Genomic DNA, 22,388 nt, shown 5'->3' with positions numbered 1-22,388 from the left:
CCGTTAAACTTAAAAAATTACCTACTCATTTCTCACAAACCAATAGTTTTACACGCATTTCATCATTGAGCTCGTCATTCCAATCTATAACTTTGTTTTCTTTTGTCTTGGAATATATCGTAATGTAATGACGTGGAATCCTATGTTCCCTCCTCAGAATCATCATCTCTAAAAGACCTTCCCCCACCCAAACAAGGCTTAATGATCACAGAAGAAACAACAAGATTTTTCATCCTCCCTCCCAATGGAACAGCCACCTTCCAGTTCAAAAGAGTCACCATCCCCAGGGGAGGTCAAACAACCTCCAATAACACCTGCCACCTTCCTCCCCCTCGAATCACCAGGCATCCGAGATCGAAACAGTAGCTTACTCTATGACAGGCATGAGCTCAGGGCCCTCGCATGCCATCTCGGCCAGGCTCTTTCACCATTCTGGAGGTCAATCCCCCGGAATGGAGGTGGCAGCAATTTATACGACTCCTGTGAGTTCAGAGCTGTGGTAAAGCAGCTTAATGGCGCACTGCATGCGGCCAAAAATGGTTCGTCACTCTACTCCGACCCGAGATGGCTCAATCATCTGAACATGAAGAAGAACAAGAAGCTGAAGCAAATCACAGGGCCGGAAAAAGGAAACAAAACAAACTACGCTGGCTATAAAGCAACAAGCGGCCGACAACTTGTGCCGAAGATTTGGAGGAAGCTCAAAAGGTTCTTACTTGGAAAGCAATCAGCATGAAGCATGAAAACGTGCCCCAGGGCCTTCGTTGTGCGAAGATGAACTTAAAATACATGTCTGTGTACTTCCATATCCGACCAAGTTGCCGGTCCAAGGATCTCAAAACTTTTAGTCCTGAAGGAATAGTGATATTGAAGAATATATCAGTGTACATAAAAAGAAGACACATAAACATGAGGCCCTCATCTAAATTGTGTAATACTTTATCATTCTCCATTGTGCCTACTCCTGCATACTCATACTCCTTCTTAATCCTAGAATTACTATGCACAACGAACTCATTTGTCCAGACACATACTTTGTCAGGAACAATAAGAAATCAAATACAGCGACGATAATTCCCAAATTTGGTAATTACAAAGTGTTATAGATCTGACAGTTAAGATTATCATACTGAATCCTCAAAGCAGAAGGCATTTGAAAGAAGCAAGCATAAACTTGATCTTTGAACATGGGAAATCTGTTGTTGCTGGAATTTGGACCCGGGGGCCGCCGTGAAGCCGGGGAAGGAGGAGCTCCGCTGCTGTAGGAGGCGGGCGGCGGTGCGCCGGCTGGCTGCGTCCTCCGCCGCGGGGGGTGTGCAAGTCCTGCAAGAAAAACCGGTGGCCGGGCTCCCCGGCGCCGGCCCTCCGATGCCTAAGTCAGAGGGGGGGCTTAACTTTGAAGAAGAGAGAGGGATTGTATGTGGAAGTCCGAAATAATCCCCTTGGGAGGAAGAGGCCTCCTCCATCTTAGAGGGAGAAGCTCCCCTTTTATAGGGAGGGTGGCCGGATTACCTGTGATGTGACTGGGCGAATTAATGGGTTACCGTCACTGTCAGGGAGCTGTCACGATTGATCGGACCCGTTGGGGTGGTTGAACCGCCGGCCGTGGTGGGCCTGGGGTCCGTAGATGACAAGTGCATTGATTGCTGAGTGAACCGGTGGTCAGAAAGAGCCGTACGCTTTGATGGTTCAGTGATCCGGAGATCATCTTGAGCCGTGTTCATTTAATGACTGAGTGCATTGGAGGCCTGAGGGGGTCTCATGCATTAATGATAGGGTGTGCCGAATGCCTGCGGAGATCTTGTGCCTTAATAACTTGGGGATGGTGGCAGATTGAAGTGGAGTCATATATTTAGTTGTGAGATCCTTTGGAGGGTTAGGCGGAGATTGGATATTTGGCTAAGGCATGGGCTCGGCGGGGTTGCCTTTCTGGTCGGCGCTCTCTGGTCTCGGCCTTCTGTGCTCGGCAGCCTTTTGTGCTCGGCCTGCTGTGCTCGGCAGCCTGCTGTGCTCGGCTCGCTGTGCTCGGCAGCCTGCTGTGCTCGGCTCGGCCTATGAGCTCGATCACTTAGAAGAGCCCGATCACTTGATGAGCTTGAGAGCGGAAGAGCTCGATCACTTAGATGAGCCGAAGAGCCCGATCACTTGGATGAGCTCGATCTTGCTGACGGATTTGGGTGCTATAATTGCATTTGTGGGGTGGTCCATTTTACCACCAACATCTGTCATTTAATTGTTATCATCTGCTGTTCAAAAAAAATGAACTCCAGAATTACAAGGATATATACAGAACTATAATTCTCCATCATCTACAGAAAAATGTCATGATATCTACAGCACATCAGCAATGATTTGTGATAGACATCGCAACGGTCAACAATACTGGGGAAACAAACAAGGGGTGATAAGAAAGACAATCAACTTGCTGAAGAGCTGCTGCACTTGGATAGACATTGCATACAAAAACTTAATTGTCATGACAGCATCTGGCAGTGCTGCACAAACTAATAAGCTTTTTCGGATATCTGGCACACTCGATGAAAGCTTTAGTGCCATCTCCTGAAGGAGGGCTCTCTTCTGTGAGGTGGTGATCAGACGGTTCATTTCAGCATTTTCAAGCACATCAGTTATTATGGCAGTAGCATGACCAAGACGCTCCTCTGCTGCTCTCTTCAACATGAAAGCCTGAGAATTTCATCATGGACAAAATTGAATGTGGTTATAATCTATCAGTACAGCATGTACATTAAGACAGCAATGGATAGGGGTCAAACCTGGCCATGATGAGAAATTATTGTGTGCAAGGTCTCTGAAACAAAGGTTCTCCATCTACTTGAACAGGGAGTGGAGCAAAGATCTGTATTTTGATGAATCGCCCTCGTGCCAACCTCCAAGTTTGAGAAAGCCCAACCTAGTGCCAGCATGTAACCTGTGCGATAACTCTAAATTGAATTTTTAATTATTCAAAGAGTCATGAGTGCCACCAATAGTTGCTAGTTCAGCTGGTTGGTACCTTCCTCACCAAGTGAGAGGTCTTAATTATTTTGTCCAAACTAGAGGGATGGTGATTGGTGAATAACCACTGTATTCACCAAAAAAAAAAAGGGGGTTGTAAGTGCATTACTATTATACTTCATGGGCAACCCAAACGTTCTTCTATTGATTTCAAACACCTACAAATTCAGTTCAGAAAAGCTTTTGCTGCCATCTGAAGCTTCCCAAGATGCCATGTTCCCTTGATGCTAACAACTTCCAGCATCTCGTCATGCATTAACAGTGGATCAAAATTTGTTATAACTCTCATCCTCATCTTGCCACAAATCAACCCCTGCCATGTAACTTTCAATATTTGCAACAAGCACACCTTCTGCATCCTACTGTACATTTTAAAGAATCATGGAACTTCAAAATATTGAATATATCCAAGGGGGCCTCGGTGGAGCACCAAAAGCAGAGCTCAAGGAAAGAAGCAATTAAGTGAAATAATTTGGTCCACTAGCAACAAAAACAGACAGAAGTCTTCTGTAAAAGTAGCGGGTCAAAGTTGAGTAAATGTTTCAGGAACACAACGAAGATTATTTTTTCCTGTGACATGGTTCCTTGCATTCCTAAAGCCTATATCCATGATGATATATATAGTGTTAGTTTATGTCCAAGCATGCATAACATGGTTACTATACTTATCCAGTTGAAAGTCCAAAGTTTTATCAAATGCCATATACTAGTTATCTACAACTTTTATGTAGAAGTACCAAAAGTTGACATGCAATAGGGATGGCATTACATGTGTACTGTCAGGAAGTGCCAAAGTATCTGACACAACAAACAAACGAACAAAGAAAATCCAAAATTTGAAGTGCCGATGCAACAATGTGGAAAGAAACTGTTTCAAAACAAGAACCATGTACGAACAATTTCCACCTTTGCCTTGAGAAAGTTTAAGAGGAAAAAGATCATTTTTAACTCATTTAATATTAGATAGCTTTAGGCCACATCTTGCAATAGGGAAAGCCTTTGAAGAGAACAAAGCTCGCCTCCCAGTCTGGTGTAGAGGATAAACTCGCTTCGTACTCTCGAAGCGTTTAATGGCTGGCGCACAATTTCACGCTCCGACGCAGGAAGTGAAATGATGGGAAGAAAAGACGGGAAGAAAAACGAGACTTATTCGCTCACAGCGTCCGCTCGTTTTATATATATAACAAACCAGCGATGATTACAACTCCTTGTCCTACTACTTCGGAAACTGTTTAACAAATAAAAACAAAACGACGAAAACAACGTCGTCCCTTAATCCATGCAACTAACATTTAAAATATACCTGCCCAACGCACGTAACAAAACATTCAAACGAACGCGTCGTCCCAACGCTCGTAACAAAACCATGCAGATTTAAATTGACAACACGTCAGCTCACCGTGAAGCCGGTGGGCGCTGCCTCACCTCCGCGTGATTCGTGCAAACACACTCGTCAGGGTTATCTCCAACATACTCCCCCTTAATCCTGACGTGGCTCAAGATCTCGGACGCCCAGCAAATGCTTCATCATTGCGAGCTTCACTCCTGACAACGCTTTCGTGAGAGCATCGGCTCGTTGCTCCTCCGTGCGAACAAACCTTACCATGATCTGTCCTCCTTCAACACAGCCACGGATGAAATGAAACCTCGTGTCGATATGTTTGCTTCGGCCATGAAATACAGGATTCTTTATCAGGGCAATAGCAGACTTGTTATCAATGAATAGCTTCACCTGTTTAGGTTCTTGCTTTGTCAGCTCCCCCAACAAGCTTCTCAGCCATAATGCCTGGCTTGCCGCTGCTGTTGCTGCCATGTACTCGGCCTCACACGATGACAACGCCACCGTCTTCTGTTTCTGTGAATTCCATGACACAAGACTATCGTTAACATAGAATGCCATGCCCCCGGTGCTTTTCCGATCATCAACATCATCAGCCAAATCACTGTCGCTGTAGCCGATGATCTCCTCTTCTCCCTTCTTCTTCTCATATATGAGTCCACAGGATTTGTTTAGGTACCTTTTAGGTACCTTAGGATTTGTTTTACTGCCTTGTGATGCATCACCGTGGGCTTCTCCATAAATCGGCTAGCTACTCCAACAGCATAAGAAAGATCAGGTCTTGTGTGGAGTAAATACCTCAGGCAACCGATCATGCGCCGGTACTCTGTCGCGTCTATCGGTTCTCCCTCTGGATCCTTGTGTAGTCTCATCTTCTGCTCCATGGGTGACTTAGTTGCATTGCATTCAGACATACCAAACTGAGCTAGCACTTTCTTGGCGTAAGCTGACTGTTTTAGTGTCACCCTATCTTCAGTTTGCACAACTTCGATGCCGAGGTAGAAGGTGAGTAGCCTAAGATCACTCATCTCGAACTCGGTCATCATCTGTTGTTTGAAAGCTGCAATCTCCTCCGGTTTTTCTCCAGTAATGATTAAGTCATCGACATAAACACCAACGATGACACCTGCTTGTCCTTCTCCTCGTGTGTACACTGCTTGCTCTTGTGTACACTTGGTGAACCCGAGATGCTTCAAACTCTTGTCAAGTCGGGTGTTCCATGCTCGGGGAGCTTGTTGGAGCCCATACAACGCCTTGCTTAGCTTGTATACACAGTGCTCCTTGTTCTTCACAACAAAACCCTCCGGCTGAGTTACATACACCTCCTCCTCGAGTTCACCATTCAAGAATGCCGACTTCACATCAAGGTGATGGATCTCCCAGCTGCGGTTGGCTGCAATTGCAAGGATGACACGCACCGTGTCAAGTCTGGCCACCGGAGCAAATGCTTCTTCGTAGTCGACACCTTGCCGCTGAACATATCCCTTTGCAACCAGCCTCGCCTTGTGCTTGATCACATCTCCAGTTGCATTCTTCTTCAGTTTGTATACCCATTTTAGACCTATGGGTTTTTGTCCTGGAGGAAGCTCAGTGAGTCTCCAAGTTGCATTCTTCTCAATGCACTCGATCTCCTGCTGCATTGCTTCTTCCCAAGCGTTCTCTCCAGCAGCTTCTCGGTAGCAAGATGGCTCCTCCATCTCAACCAGCAGCGCTTCATCTTCGAGCTCTTCCCGTTGAAGATCCACTCTCACGACATCCCGCATGATGTCATCGATATGCCTGTAACGAACCAATCCATCGTTGGTGCTGTCGCTGCTGTTGCTTGAAGTCGGAGTGGCCATGACAGGTGTAGCCGGTGCACCCGTCAATGAATTTGCTATGGGAGACGGTGGGGCCAAAGCAATATCCTCCATGGGTGGTGATGTAGTTTCTGTGGCAGACAAATCTCCAGTGGGTTGGGCCAAAGCAACTCTGGGATCATTCGGAGTTGTCTCGGGAGAGTAGGTCTCCATCACAACCACGTCTGAAGCACCACTGATGTCTCCACCTGCATCCCAACTCCATTCCAAGTGCTCTTCAAACCTCACGTCCCTACTTACATGGAGTTTTCCGCGCCGACGGTCGTAGAGACGGTGTGCCTTGCAGCCGTGCTCGACGCCAAGATATACCATTGCCTGACTTCGATCGTCTAGCTTCTTCTGATGCGGCAACACTATCTTCGCATAGGCAGTGCAGCCGAACACCCTCAAATGGCCGAGGTGTGGCTTCCTCCCAGTCCAAGCTTCGAATGGTGTGCGCTTTCCTAGCGCTTTCGTTGGCAAACGATTCAGCAAATGCACCGCATGCCTTACGGCCTCCCCCCAGAACATGCTGGGAACGTGCATGCTCTTGAGGAGTGATCTCGCCATCGACATCACCATCCGATTTCTTCGTTCCACCACGCCGTTCTGTTGCGGAGTGAAGGGTGCAGTTAGATGCCTCACAATGCCCGCTTCTTCACACAGCTTGTTGAAATCAGTGGAAAGCAACTCGCCACCCCGGTCCGTCCTCAAGGTCTTCACTCGGTGTCCGGTGGCATTCTCCACCTGTTGCTTAAAATTTTTGAACACCGAGTAGGCTTCACCCTTCGTCTTGATCACGTACACCCACATCCATCGAGTGTAGTCATCTACGATCAACATGAAGTAGCTGTTGCCGGCGAGAGTTGAGGGGGTGATCGGTCCGCAGAGATCGGCGTGCAACAACTCGAGTGGCTCCTCCGCTCGATAGGTGGCTGCCTCTGGGAAAGGATGTCTTGCATGCTTTGCAACTACACACCCTTGGCACAGCTTATCGGAGTGTATGACAAGCGGCACACCTGCCGCCATCTTCTTCTCTGCCAGCATCTTCAACGATTGGAAATTGACATGCCCAAGCCGGGCGTGCCAAAGCCAAGCTTTGTCAGATGTGTTGATGAGCAAGCACACCGGATCATTAGTTTCCATTTTGGCCTTGTATAGGTGATTTGAGGAACTTCGGATTCTAATGAGCAACCTGCCACTTGGATCATACATCCATAGAAGATCTCCCATCATGACGATCTTGTTTCCCTTCTTGGCCAACTGCCCACAGCTGATGATGTTGGTTCGCAAGGTCGGGATGTAATAAACCTCGGTGAGGAGTCGCTGTTCCCCGCCTTTGAATTGGAAGAGCACCGAGCCCTTTCCCTTGATCTGCACAGTGGAGCCATCACCGAACCTTACGTGCCCCTGGACTGACTCGTCCAGCTTGTGGAACTTTTTCTTTTCACCCGACATATGATTGCTTGCACCATTGTCAAAATACCAGGTGCTGGAGACATCCTCACTTCCGGCTCGAAGCTGCGGTTCCACCGTCTCCTCATTCAACAGAACAAGGTCGCGTGTCTCAACGCTCGCAGACAGCAGTAACGCCGGTTCCTCCTCCTCCGTGCATGAGAGGTTCACTTCTTCATTGCATGGTTTGCTCCTGCATTCAGATGCATAATGGCCCATTTTTTGACAGTTAAAGCATTTAATGTGACTTTTGTCGCGTCTACTGCCACCAGGGCCGCCTGAGCCATCCTTGCGCGGCGATCCGCTGCGCAAGCCTCTGCCTCGACCCCTGCCGCGACCGCGACCACCCCGGCTGCGGTTGCCGCCTTCTGCAGGGACACAGCTCTTGCCCCTGTTGCTCGAGAATGAGTCCCTCCCGACTCTATCCTGCCGCGCCTGCCACTCGGCTTGGGTGAGCAGCTGGCCGTCATTGCTCCCGCTGGGGTTGCGCAGGCGTGCGCGCTCCCCGTAGGCCGTCAACCTCCCGACTGCTTCCTCGAATGGCATGGTGTCGAGGTCGCAGAACTGCTCGATCCCGGCGATCACCTGGTAGTACCTATCAGGTACTGTGTTGAGGAGCTTCCTTACCAGCGTCGCATCGTCGAACGTCTCTCCCAGACTTGCATACCTCACGGACATCCCGCTGAGTCTGCCAGCGTAGTCATCCAGCGTCTCCCCCTCCTTCATTCGCATGACGTCGAAGTCATTCTTCAACGTCTGCAACCGAGCAGTTTTGACACGGTCTGCCCCGACGAACCACGTTTTGAGACTGTCCCAGACCTCCTTTGCAGTCTTCTTCTTCGCCACCTGCAACAGGATGTCTTCCGGGAGCGTTTGGAGAAGAAGCGCCCTCGCCGTCTTGTCCTTCCTCGTGTCCACGTCCGCACCGTCCGCTTCCTCTACTGCCTCCCAGGCATCTTGGGCTTGCATCAGCGCCTCCACCTTGATCGCCCAGGTGGTGTAGTTCGTCGCCGTCAGTTGCGGATAACTGAACGATACTCCGCCTCCGCCCTTCGTCGTCGCAGCTTGAGGGACAATGGCCATTACTTCAGACGAGGATGCTTTCGGCCTGCAACCGAGGCTCTGATACTAGGTGAAGAGAACAAAGCTCGCCTCCCAGTCTGGTGTAGAGGATAAACTCGCTTCGTACTCTCGAAGCGTTTAATGGCTGGCACACAATTTCACGCTCCGACGCAGGAAGTGAAATGATGGGAAGAAAAGACGGAAAGAAAAACGAGACTTATTCGCTCACAGCGTCCGCTCGTTTTATATATATAACAAACCAGCGATGATTACAACTCCCTGTCCTACTACTTCGAAAACTGTTTAACAAATAAAAACAAAACGACGAAAACAACGTCGTCCCTTAATCCATGCAACTAACATTTAAAATATACCTCGTGCCCAACGCACGTAACAAAACATTCAAACGAACGCGTCGTCCCAACGCTCGTAACAAAACCATGCAGATTTAAATTGACAACACGTCAGCTCACTGTGAAGCCGGTGGGCGCTGCCTCACCTCCGCGTGATTCGTACAAACACACTCGTCAGGGTTATCTCCAACAGCCTTGGCCATTGTTGCCATGGAAAAGTGTTTAACACTTGTAGATAGAGGTTCAGCAGGAAGAGGCATTGATAGAATCCTCTTTGCATATTACAATAAATGCAGTAGAGATGAGGAGAAAATTAAAAAGATGAGTTCAGGTGGAGAAGATGTCATGGTAGACTGATTCTTATTTAACTTAGCCAACAATTGAACAGCATCTGATGGCAAGATTCCTTCTGCTTTATAGGCTAGACCATTTATTTGACCAGACACTACAAAGATCATAATTTATGACCCACACTCAACTCGAACAAGATGGCATAATGCCATTCCTGATGCTTCCATATCCGGACATTAAATACCATGTTTTGGCTGATTTCAAAAGTTATGCAAAAAAAAAAAAAAAAAAAAAAAACATACTTTATAATAAACCAACCACAAGAAATTGAACCTCAAAAATTTCTTTAAAAAAAGTAAAAAAAAAAAAAAAACAAAGACGCTTTTATGAGTCATATTAAGTTTATCTGGGGTTTTTTTTCCTCGCAAAGCTTATAAACAAACAATTCGAAAAACTAACTGTTTTAGATTGCCATATATGGTGATGCCATATGCCGGTCGCCACATATGTAACTGATCCCATCATCTATACTGTCAAACTCATGATTGTGGGTCACTACATATGGTGACCTAAATGATCCCTTCAAATAAACAACCCCAAGTCAGCAATACAAGGAAAATTTACATGTTTGATACGATTTACATAATGCAAATTAATAGGGAAAATGAATACATGTAAATGAGGACTATTTTGTACCAAAATATATAGAAGTTTCAAGCTGCATAGCAGAAGCTCAGTGTAGCTTGTTTTTCAGTCATCATGTGAAGCAGATAAGTCAGTGAGATAAGCAAACAATTGCCTTTATGAATTTCAAGAATAGCCACCTGTATAACTAATGATTGATGAATAACTAATGATGATTACTCACCTGTATTGGATTTAGAAGAATGTATAATGGTGTCTGATTGAATCTGCTCACTGAGCACTGCTTCTTTTGTTGATGAAAACCAAGAGTGGTCTGGCATTGGTAAAGAGATTCTCAGAGTGTATAGAACAGAGAAGAGTTGAGATGAGAAGAAAACTAATGTATTAGGCTTCTCTCACTGAAACATTATATTCCTCTCACTGGTACGAGCTACAGTGCTCAGCTACAGTGTCTTGCTTCAGTAAAAAATTAAACAGTGCTTACAGGAATCAGGTATTTATAGGCTTGTGAAGAACTGCCCTGCTGAGTCTTGCTCTGGAAGAAACCTGGTAGCTTACAGGGGAAGACAATCTTGGTATCTTGCTGAGGAAGAAGAAGAAGCCAGCTGTCAGCTGAGTAGAGTATTCTAGAATCAATTCTTCAGCTGGCTGTGTTGCTGATAGTTGATAGGCCCCCTCAAGCCGAGGAGACTGGAAGAATCCGAAGCTTGGTTGTAAGAAGAAGATGACGTTGAGTCGAAAGGGGCTTCGTGAATATGTCAGCCGGTTGATCAGAAGAGGTGATATAAGACAGGTGAACTTCTTTGGAGAGCACCTTTTCACGAATGAAATGATAGTCTATCTCTATGTGCTTGGTGCGAGCATGGAATACTGGATTATTGGCAAGCGACATGGCTGAAACGTTGTCACAGAAGATTTCAGTAGGCATTGTGCATTTGCCAATTAGTTCGAATAGCAGCCTGCGAAGCCAAATTATTTCAGAGGCTGCTACTGCAAGTGCGCGATACTCGGCTTCGGTGGAGGACCTGGCAACTGTGGGTTGTTTTTTTGCACACCAGAAAATTGGATTAGAGCCCAGGTAGATGCAGAAGCCAGATGTTGAACGTCTATCTGAAGTGTTCCCCGCCCAGTCTGCATCACTGAATGCAGTGAGAACCAATGGGCTGGGAACATAGGTCAATGAGTAGTCCAGAGTACCCTTGATATAGCGAAGAACCCTTTTAAGATGTTGAAAGTGAACATGTAAGGGGTTATGCATGAACTGACAAAGGAAGTTTGTGGCAAATGAGATGTCAGGTCTTGTCACAGTAAGATATTGCAGTGACCCAGCCAGACTTCGATAGAAATCCGGATTGGAGAAGGGAGTGGAATCCTCCGAAGCTATGCAGGAGGATGTAGAGAGAGGAGATGTGAGTGGCTTACAGTCTTGCATCCCTGCTTTTTCAAGAATCCTAGTGGCATATGTCCTCTGACTCAGGATAACACCACTATCAGTGTAGTTTGCAGAAATGCCCAAGAAATAAGAGAGCTGACCCAGATTTTTCATCTTAAATTGGAGGTGAAGTTGGGCAATCAAATCAGAAGTAGCAGAGGGATCATTTCCAGTGACAAGAATATCATCAACATATATAAGAATATAAATTTGAACGCCAGACTGCTGATATAGAAGAAGTGAGGGATCAGCCGAACTTGTTCGAAAGCCCTTGTTGAGTAAGAATCCGGACAGAGTAGCGTACCATTGACGAGGGGCTTGTTTGAGACCATATAAAGCCTTCTTGAGCCTGCAAATGTGATTGGAAAATACAGGGTCCACAAAACCTTGCGGCTGTTCCATGAAGACAACTTCATCAAGCTTCCCATGCAAGAAGGCATTGGATACATCTAACTGTGTGATCTGCCATTTGTATGTGAGAGCTAGTGTGATGAGTGCTCGAATGGTTGGGAACTTTGCTACGGGACTAAAGGTTTCAGTGTAATCAAGTCCATATTCTTGTTTAAATCCTTGAGCCACTAGCCTTGCCTTATGCCTTGCAATAGAGCCATCAGAATTCTTTTTGAGCTTGAATGTCCAGCGGCAGCCCAGTACATGTTGATTTGGTAGTCGCGGGACCAGATCCCATGTTTGTTGATCCATTAGAGCAGTGATCTCCTGAGACATGGCCATTCGCCAAGCTGAATCAGACACTGCCTTAGTGAAGCAGGTAGGTTCTTCAGCCGCTGAATCATTTGCCAGTAAAGAAAAAACTCGTTTAGGCTTAAGTGATCCAGTTTGTGCTCTTGTGACCATGGGATGTCGTTTTGGATTTTGAGGAGTGAATGAAGGGGCAGAAGTGGGGTTGGATAGGGAGGAAGATGAAATGATTGATGTGTTTGTGGGATCGGAAAGTAGAGGAGATGCAGGTGTTGTAGATGTAGATGCAGAAGTATTGGAGGAACTGGAAGAAGATGAAAAGCATAGTGAGCTAGGAAGTAACAGAGGATAGGGTAGAATAGGAGGCTGAGTAGATGTAGACTTCTTAGCGTCAGAGAAAGGGAAGTGAGTTTCATCAAATTTCACATGTCTGGATACAAAAACTCAACCATTTGTGGGACTATAGCATCTGTACCCTTTATGAGAGGGGGAATAGCCTAAGTAGACGCATGGTATGGATCGTGGCTGAAGCTTACTGGTGGTGTATGGTTTAAACCAAGGAAAGCACCGACATCCAAACACTTTGAGGAACCCATAATCCGGGACCTGCTGAAATAAAATTTCATAGGGGGATATGTGGTCCAGGGATTCAGAGGGTAGTCTGTTTATTAAAAATGATGCAGTAAGAAGAGCCTCAACCCAGAAATGTGAGGGCATAGAAGCTTGAAGAAGCAGACTGCGAACCATCTCAATCAGGTGCCTGTGTTTGCGTTCCGCGATCCCATTCTGTTCCGGTGTGTATGGGGATTTAGAAGAATGTATAATGGTGCCTGATTGAATCTGCTCACTGAGCACTGCTTCTTTTGTTGATGAAAACCAAGAGTGGTCTGGCATTGGTAAAGAGATTCTCAGAGTGTATAGAACAGAGAAGAGTTGAGATGAGAAGAAAACTAATGTATTAGGCTTCTCTCACTGAAACATTATATTCGTCTCACTGGTACGAGCTACAGTGCTCAGCTACAGTGTCTTGCTTCAGTAAAAAATTAAACAGTGCTTACAGGAATCAGGTATTTATAGGCTTGTGAAGAACTGCCCTGCTGAGTCTTGCTCTGGAAGAAACCTGGTAGCTTACAGGGGAAGACAATCTTGGTATCTTGCTGAGGAAGAAGAAGAAGCCAGCTGTCAGCTGAGTAGAGTATTCTAGAATCAATTCTTCAGCTGGCTGTGTTGCTGATAGTTGATAGGCCCCCTCAAGCCGAGGAGACTGGAAGAATCCGAAGCTTGGTTGTAAGAAGAAGATGACGTTGAGTCGAAAGGGGCTTCGTGAATATGTCAGCCGGTTGATCAGAAGAGGTGATATAAGACAGGTGAACTTCTTTGGAGAGCACCTTTTCACGAATGAAATGATAGTCTATCTCTATGTGCTTGGTGCGAGCATGGAATACTGGATTATTGGCAAGCGACATGGCTGAAACGTTGTCACAGAAGATTTCAGTAGGCATTGTGCATTTGCCAATTAGTTCGAATAGCAGCCTGCGAAGCCAAATTATTTCAGAGGCTGCTACTGCAAGTGCGCGATACTCGGCTTCGGTGGAGGACCTGGCAACTGTGGGTTGTTTTTTTGCACACCAGGAAATTGGATTAGAGCCCAGGTAGATGCAGAAGCCAGATGTTGAACGTCTATCTGAAGTGTTCCCCGCCCAGTCTGCATCACTGAATGCAGTGAGAACCAATGGGCTGGGAACATAGGTCAATGAGTAGTCCAGAGTACCCTTGATATAGCGAAGAACCCTTTTAAGATGTTGAAAGTGAACATGTAAGGGGTTATGCATGAACTGACAAAGGAAGTTTGTGGCAAATGAGATGTCAGGTCTTGTCCCAGTAAGATATTGCAGTGACCCAGCCAGACTTCGATAGAAATCCGGATTGGAGAAGGGAGTGGAATCCTCTGAAGCTATGCAGGAGGATGTAGAGAGAGGAGATGTGAGTGGCTTACAGTCTTGCATCCCTGCTTTTTCAAGAATCCTAGTGGCATATGTCCTCTGACTCAGGATAACACCACTATCAGTGTAGTTTGCAGAAATGCCCAAGAAATAAGAGAGCTGACCCAGATTTTTCATCTTAAATTGGAGGTGAAGTTGGGCAATCAAATCAGAAGTAGCAGAGGGATCATTTCCAGTGACAAGAATATCATCAACATATATAAGAATATAAATTTGAACGCCAGACTGCTGATATAGAAGAAGTGAGGGATCAGCCGAACTTGTTCGAAAGCCCTTGTTGAGTAAGAATCCGGACAGAGTAGCGTACCATTGACGAGGGGCTTGTTTGAGACCATATAAAGCCTTCTTGAGCCTGCAAATGTGATTGGGAAATACAGGGTCCACAAAACCTTGCGGCTGTTCCATGAAGACAACTTCATCAAGCTTCCCATGCAAGAAGGCATTGGATACATCTAACTGTGTGATCTGCCATTTGTATGTGAGAGCTAGTGTGATGAGTGCTCGAATGGTTGGGAACTTTGCTACGGGACTAAAGGTTTCAGTGTAATCAAGTCCATATTCTTGTTTAAATCCTTGAGCCACTAGCCTTGCCTTATGCCTTGCAATAGAGCCATCAGAATTCTTTTTGAGCTTGAATGTCCAGCGGCAGCCCAGTACATGTTGATTTGGTAGTCGCGGGACCAGATCCCATGTTTGTTGATCCATTAGAGCAGTGATCTCCTGAGACATGGCCATTCGCCAAGCTGAATCAGACACTGCCTTAGTGAAGCAGGTAGGTTCTTCAGCCGCTGAATCATTTGCCAGTAAAGAAAAAACTCGTTTAGGCTTAAGTGATCCAGTTTGTGCTCTTGTGACCATGGGATGTCGTTTTGGATTTTGAGGAGTGAATGAAGGGGCAGAAGTGGGGTTGGATAGGGAGGAAGATGAAATGATTGATGTGTTTGTGGGATCGGAAAGTAGAGGAGATGCAGGTGTTGTAGATGTAGATGCAGAAGTATTGGAGGAACTGGAAGAAGATGAAAAGCATAGTGAGCTAGGAAGTAACAGAGGATAGGGTAGAATAGGAGGCTGAGTAGATGTAGACTTCTTAGCGTCAGAGAAAGGGAAGTGAGTTTCATCAAATTTCACATGTCTGGATACAAAAACTCGACCATTTGTGGGACTATAGCATCTGTACCCTTTATGAGAGGGGGAATAGCCTAAGAAGACGCATGGTATGGATCGTGGCTGAAGCTTACTGGTGGTGTATGGTTTAAGCCAAGGAAAGCACCGACATCCAAACACTTTGAGGAACCCATAATCCGGGACCTGCTGAAATAAAATTTCATAGGGGGATATGTGGTCCAGGGATTCAGAGGGTAGTCTGTTTATTAAAAATGATGCAGTAAGAAGAGCCTCAACCCAGAAATGTGAGGGCATAGAAGCTTGAAGAAGCAGACTGCGAACCATCTCAATCAGGTGCCTGTGTTTGCGTTCCGCGATCCCATTCTGTTCCGGTGTGTATGGGGATTTAGAAGAATGTATAATGGTGCCTGATTGAATCTGCTCACTGAGCACTGCTTCTTTTGTTGATGAAAACCAAGAGTGGTCTGGCATTGGTAAAGAGATTCTCAGAGTGTATAGAACAGAGAAGAGTTGAGATGAGAAGAAAACTAATGTATTAGGCTTCTCTCACTGAAACATTATATTCCTCTCACTGGTACGAGCTACAGTGCTCAGCTACAGTGTCTTGCTTCAGTAAAAAATTAAACAGTGCTTACAGGAATCAGGTATTTATAGGCTTGTGAAGAACTGCCCTGCTGAGTCTTGCTCTGGAAGAAACCTGGTAGCTTACAGGGGAAGACAATCTTGGTATCTTGCTGAGGAAGAAGAAGAAGCCAGCTGTCAGCTGAGTAGAGTATTCTAGAATCAATTCTTCAGCTGGCTGTGTTGCTGATAGTTGATAGGCCCCCTCAAGCCGAGGAGACTGGAAGAATCCGAAGCTTGGTTGTAAGAAGAAGATGACGTTGAGTCGAAAGGGGCTTCGTGAATATGTCAGCCGGTTGATCAGAAGAGGTGATATAAGACAGGTGAACTTCTTTGGAGAGCACCTTTTCACGAATGAAATGATAGTCTATCTCTATGTGCTTGGTGCGAGCATGGAATACTGGATTATTGGCAAGCGACATGGCTGAAACGTTGTCACAGAAGATTTCAGTAGGCATTGTGCATTTGCCAATTAGTTCGAATAGCAGCCTGCGAAGCCAAATTATTTCAGAGGCTGCTACTGCAAGTGCGCGATACTCGGCTTCGGTGGAGGACCTGGCAACTGTGGGTTGTTTTTTTGCACACCAGGAAATTGGATTAGAGCCCAGGTAGATGCAGAAGCCAGATGTTGAACGTCTATCTGAAGTGTTCCCCGCCCAGTCTGCATCACTGAATGCAGTGAGAACCAATGGGCTGGGAACATAGGTCAATGAGTAGTCCAGAGTACCCTTGATATAGCGAAGAACCCTTTTAAGATGTTGAAAGTGAACATGTAAGGGGTTATGCATGAACTGACAAAGGAAGTTTGTGGCAAATGAGATGTCAGGTCTTGTCACAGTAAGATATTGCAGTGACCCAGCCAGACTTCGATAGAAATCCGGATTGGAGAAGGGAGTGGAATCCTCTGAAGCTATGCAGGAGGATGTAGAGAGAGGAGATGTGAGTGGCTTACAGTCTTGCATCCCTGCTTTTTCAAGAATCCTAGTAGCATATGTCCTCTGACTCAGGATAACACCACTATCAGTGTAGTTTGCAGAAATGCCCAAGAAATAAGAGAGCTGACCCAGATTTTTCATCTTAAATTGGAGGTGAAGTTGGGCAATCAAATCAGAAGTAGCAGAGGGATCATTTCCAGTGACAAGAATATCATCAACATATATAAGAATATAAATTTGAACGCCAGACTGCTGATATAGAAGAAGTGAGGGATCAGCCGAACTTGTTCGAAAGCCCTTGTTGAGTAAGAATCCGGACAGAGTAGCGTACCATTGACGAGGGGCTTGTTTGAGACCATATAAAGCCTTCTTGAGCCTGCAAATGTGATTGGGAAATACAGGGTCCACAAAACCTTGCGGCTGTTCCATGAAGACAACTTCATCAAGCTTCCCATGCAAGAAGGCATTGGATACATCTAACTGTGTGATCTGCCATTTGTATGTGAGAGCTAGTGTGATGAGTGCTCGAATGGTTGGGAACTTTGCTACGGGACTAAAGGTTTCAGTGTAATCAAGTCCATATTCTTGTTTAAATCCTTGAGCCACTAGCCTTGCCTTATGCCTTGCAATAGAGCCATCAGAATTCTTTTTGAGCTTGAATGTCCAGCGGCAGCCCAGTACATGTTGATTTGGTAGTCGCGGGACCAGATCCCATGTTTGTTGATCCATTAGAGCAGTGATCTCCTGAGACATGGCCATTCGCCAAGCTGAATCAGACACTGCCTTAGTGAAGCAGGTAGGTTCTTCAGCCGCTGAATCATTTGCCAGTAAAGAAAAAACTCGTTTAGGCTTAAGTGATCCAGTTTGTGCTCTTGTGACCATGGGATGTCGTTTTGGATTTTGAGGAGTGAATGAAGGGGCAGAAGTGGGGTTGGATAGGGAGGAAGATGAAATGATTGATGTGTTTGTGGGATCGGAAAGTAGAGGAGATGCAGGTGTTGTAGATGTAGATGCAGAAGTATTGGAGGAACTGGAAGAAGATGAAAAGCATAGTGAGCTAGGAAGTAACAGAGGATAGGGTAGAATAGGAGGCTGAGTAGATGTAGACTTCTTAGCGTCAGAGAAAGGGAAGTGAGTTTCATCAAATTTCACATGTCTGGATACAAAAACTCGACCATTTGTGGGACTATAGCATCTGTACCCTTTATGAGAGGGGGAATAGCCTAAGAAGACGCATGGTATGGATCGTGGCTGAAGCTTACTGGTGGTGTATGGTTTAAGCCAAGGAAAGCACCGACATCCAAACACTTTGAGGAACCCATAATCCGGGACCTGCTGAAATAAAATTTCATAGGGGGATATGTGGTCCAGGGATTCAGAGGGTAGTCTGTTTATTAAAAATGATGCAGTAAGAAGAGCCTCAACCCAGAAATGTGAGGGCATAGAAGCTTGAAGAAGCAGACTGCGAACCATCTCAATCAGGTGCCTGTGTTTGCGTTCCGCGATCCCATTCTGTTCCGGTGTGTATGGGGATTTAGAAGAATGTATAATGGTGCCTGATTGAATCTGCTCACTGAGCACTGCTTCTTTTGTTGATGAAAACCAAGAGTGGTCTGGCATTGGTAAAGAGATTCTCAGAGTGTATAGAACAGAGAAGAGTTGAGATGAGAAGAAAACTAATGTATTAGGCTTCTCTCACTGAAACATTATATTCCTCTCACTGGTACGAGCTACAGTGCTCAGCTACAGTGTCTTGCTTCAGTAAAAAATTAAACAGTGCTTACAGGAATCAGGTATTTATAGGCTTGTGAAGAACTGCCCTGCTGCTCTGATAGTTGATAATTGGGAGGAAGATCAATCAGTTCATGCTCTTGCTTAGTTCCTAATATATGAGAATTATCACCTTGAGTGAACGATGGATGCAGTACTGCCTGGCACTGCCTTCATCTCCCCCTTGCCATCACTTTCACTACTTTGATGCTGGTCACCAGCATCAGTAACTCCATTACCATGGGAGCCATTAGATTTTAGATTAATATCTGCTGTGCTTCCTGTAGAGATGTCACTGGTACTATTGTTATTAGTTGAATCAGCAGGTGATTCACTGTAATGCTTGTATTTTTCACTCTGACTCCTATTAATATGTCCTCGTACATTAGATGCCAATTCATTTGCCCCATGCATTATACAGCTCAGAAAACCACCTGCTCCTATACTGCTCAAGTCCTTTACAAAGAGAGGTGATAAAATTAAGCGTTCAAATGATCTGAGGTCACAGATCTCATCCAATTTCAGGAGCCATGCTTGAGTCGCAATCCACATGCACTAGCTGTTAACACCACATACAGCATAAACAGGAGAGCCACCAAGAAAGCATCCACTACAAGGTTCTTCACAATAACTACAACAAGGAGTTTCTTCAGGTAGATCTGCCATTTCATTCCACTGAACAGTCCATTGGTGGGCACCGATTTGTAATCTGTTTGTGCGCTTGAAGAGCACATCAAGTGCCCAGCAGCACCACAAACATCATAGCAGTGTATGGAGTTATCCAAAGTCATCATCTGTCAAGAGGTTGAGGTGAAGAAATTGATTCCAAACATACACAACACTACTTTAGACCTTTAGCACGGGAAAAGGATGCTATGCTCCAAACATGCGTGCTGACAAGAACTTTAAGCTTTTTTTTTTTGGATTCTTCTTTGGCCTTGCTATAGTCTTCATCCTGGTTAAACCATAGTCGGTTGTACTGCCCCAAAATGTCTGGTTCAAGATGTATCGAATCGAAAATCGACAGGGAACTAGGATGGTTCGCCTAGTCAGCTCAGAAAACGAGCAGCCCCCCCCCCCAGGCATCACTGGTAAGCATCCCCCCTCTCCTCTCTCTCACTCCCACGCTTGACGCTCCATGGGGTGGTTAGAGTTACAGTTTCCCTTGGCCTTCCCCCTTCCTCCTTTCATCTCTCTCTCTCTTGCTCGCTCGCTTTCCTAGGTTTAGGGTTAGGGTTTAACCCTCAGTCCTCTCCCATCCTCCCTCCCTCCCTCGCTCTCCCTCTCTTTCTCTGTCCTTTTCATTACACCGTGGAACGGCACGGTATGGACTTATATCGTACGAAACCGATCGCCAGCTAGTACGACCTCCAATGCTAGTTTGGCAAATCTTAGATTAAACTGATATTACACCTCTATAGGGAGAAAGCATATGTTAACATGAAGGTAAAAATAGTCGCTATATTAGTAATAGAAACAAAATTCCGCCATATCAGAAGAATCATTGCCCCACTTAGGAAGAAACATCCTGAATTTTTATTTAAACCAATTCATATTTTAGTAACTTAATGGAATCATCACGTTCCCTTTGTTAGAAATATAGCTATTCAACTTAAGAAATTCCAACTCGGAGGTCAAGGGTCTGATTCATGCATGACACAAGATAGAAGCAAGACAAATAGCATCATTCACATCACGCTCTTCAAATCAACTTCAGCAATCAAAATGTCGTCAGCAAGGTAGCTGATCGAAGATAAGATCTCTGATAGAATTATGATAAAACATCCATTAGTACCCTTTGATCTTCTTACATGATTTATTTATTCACCATATGCCCGTAAAGTTACCAAGTCTTTCGAAACAGGGACTTGTCAGGCTTTTAAGCATGCAGACCAGCAGACCAACACAAAACTTTGATACCCTATTCCTAGAAATTGTTGTGACTCCAAACTTTGATTTTTAAAAGCATGACAGAGTAATTCAGTCCACAAAAAATCTGGAAAACAGAGGGGGAAGTACATCAGCTATAGACGTCCCACATTTTTAAAAATGGAGCCACTAAATTTATTAAGCATGGGTCCAAATTTCTACCACATCTTTGTGTGTATTCATGAACCGAAACAAATAAAATTGAAGTACAAAATATGAACTCCAATTTTCATGTATGTACACATGAATAGCAACTGTTATTACCTCATGAGGTGACTTTATAAAATATAAAATATTGCATTGAAAACATCAAGATTGTTAAAACATCAAGTAGCATCATTACCATCAGACTAGCCGTTACTCATGTAATGCCAGCTTTCAGTTCACACCACATAGTGCATTTAAAACTTTATAGTGATAGACATACCCAGCCAATAAATGTACTATCAACAACAGCTCAAGAAAATGAAAAGTGAGAAAATGGCCAACTCACCCAATTCAAACATCTCACATATTTCACTCCAAAAAATTGTGATCATCCCTCTTTTGTTGCTACAACAACACAATATTAAAGAACACTATCCCACTAGTTTATAAGATGTGATCCGATGAAAATAGTACAGTGTATATAAACTAATCAACAAAAAGTAAGAAAAGAAAAAATATGAATGAGACAATCTGCAATCAACAAAATAACTGAGCAATAATAATTTACCACTCAATGAAAGGCCTTAATTTTAGCTGATGACAGAAATATAATGAACAATATAACTTCAAAGAATTACCATGCCAACTATTTATAGTGGCATATAAGGTGCCGGTTTGATACAAGAAAAACTGCCAATGGTGGTACCAATGGAAAAGATAATGACTATTAAAGGTTGCTCTCTAAATCACATCATGATTCGCCGAACCACCCCGAACCACCCGGTTTAGGGCATACGAAGCCGAACCGATGGAGAACCAAGACAGTTGCCCTTGTCGATTCAATACAAAAGCCAAACCCTCGGAGAACCAAGACAGTTGCCTTTGTCGATTCAATACAAACGCCAAACCCTCCCCAACTAAATTAAAAATCCCTTCCTCAGCTCAATTAAACCCCCCACCCCCATCGCTTGAGATGATCCAAGAGATAAGTCCCTCCCTCTCTCTCACGCTTGGGTTTGGGTTAGGGTTTCCTTGCCTTTCCCCTTCCTCCCTTCCTCTCCCTCCTCCTCCTCTTCCTCTCTCTCTCTCTCTCTCATGCTCGCTCGCTCGAGTTAGGTTAGGCTTCCTTTGGCCCTCCCCCTTCCTTGCTCACTCCCTCTCCCTTCCCTCCCTCTCTCTCTTTCTTTCTTCTTTTTTCCCTCTCCCCCTCTCTCTTCTACTCTAGTTGTTTCAATATACTCAGAACAGCACAATACAGATCCATACCGTGCCAAACCAGTTGTCGGCTAGTATGCCTTCCGATATCAATTCAGCGAATATTGAATCACAAGTTAAAATTGTTGAGGCCTAATATGCATTATGGACCCCTTCCTCTACCCCTTAAGCTTTTTGGAACTAGTGATAAGTTAACATGGTATCAAAGTGAATGTCATGAGTTCAAATCCCTTGTTTATTGTATTGAGTCTTTTCTTACCTTGACTTATGCCTAGTTTCGTCATTCACTTCTTGAGTCGTCCTTATCTAGACTTATCCTTGACTCTTTTGTCTTCACATACATAGTCTGGGCTGCACGTAAGAAAGTGGGGTTCTAAGACCTAGCATTTGTTGTTGTCTCCTTCCCTAACAAATTAACCTTTTAGAATCCAGTAGTAAGTTAACAAAAATAGTTTTTGGTGTCAAAAAAAGCAAGACTGCTCAGATGAGTAGCATAAAACTTGCCCAAAATATT

General features: G+C 44.9%; 1 protein-coding gene, 1 long non-coding RNA gene and 1 pseudogene across 3 annotated transcripts; all 3 read right to left on the bottom strand.

Moving 5' to 3' along the window:
* LOC103718181 lies at positions 1 to 10,305 on the bottom strand. 2 transcript variants are annotated; one of them, XR_005515024.1, is made up of 3 exons: positions 10,222 to 10,305; positions 717 to 850; positions 1 to 577 (listed from the first exon to the last, which is right to left on the bottom strand). It is a non-coding gene; the product is annotated as an uncharacterized LOC103718181 (long non-coding RNA). The 2 variants fall into 2 exon arrangements; XR_003387720.2 differs by lacking the exon at positions 10,222 to 10,305 and having other exon boundaries at positions 717 to 1,194.
* LOC120113237 lies at positions 2,286 to 4,010 on the bottom strand. The gene is made up of 2 exons (XM_039134047.1): positions 2,775 to 4,010; positions 2,286 to 2,685 (listed from the first exon to the last, which is right to left on the bottom strand). The coding sequence occupies exons 1-2, from the start codon at positions 2,922 to 2,924 to the stop codon at positions 2,374 to 2,376; spliced, it is 462 nt and encodes a 153-aa protein (XP_038989975.1). The 5' UTR covers positions 2,925 to 4,010; the 3' UTR covers positions 2,286 to 2,373.
* Positions 10,306 to 18,582: 8,277 nt separating the features above from the next.
* On the bottom strand, positions 18,583 to 19,342 carry LOC120113320 (annotated as a pseudogene).
* Positions 19,343 to 22,388: the final 3,046 nt, after the last annotated feature.

The sequence above is a fragment of the Phoenix dactylifera genome, chromosome 15 (genome assembly GCF_009389715.1).
Source record: "Phoenix dactylifera cultivar Barhee BC4 chromosome 15, palm_55x_up_171113_PBpolish2nd_filt_p, whole genome shotgun sequence".
Taxonomy (NCBI): domain Eukaryota; kingdom Viridiplantae; phylum Streptophyta; class Magnoliopsida; order Arecales; family Arecaceae; genus Phoenix; species Phoenix dactylifera.
Note: the sequence above shows the minus strand (reverse complement) of the source record. Positions and strands in the feature narration are given on the sequence as shown.

Bases quoted from the DNA above. Each gene is read 5' to 3' on its own strand.
- LOC120113237 (XM_039134047.1), bottom strand. From the start codon at position 2,924: ATGCTGGCACTAGGTTGGGCTTTCTCAAACTTGGAGGTTGGCACGAGG. The intron at 2,686-2,774 runs GTTTGACCCCTA...TGAAATTCTCAG, and splicing joins TAATTTCTCATCATGGCCAG to GCTTTCATGTTGAAGAGAGC.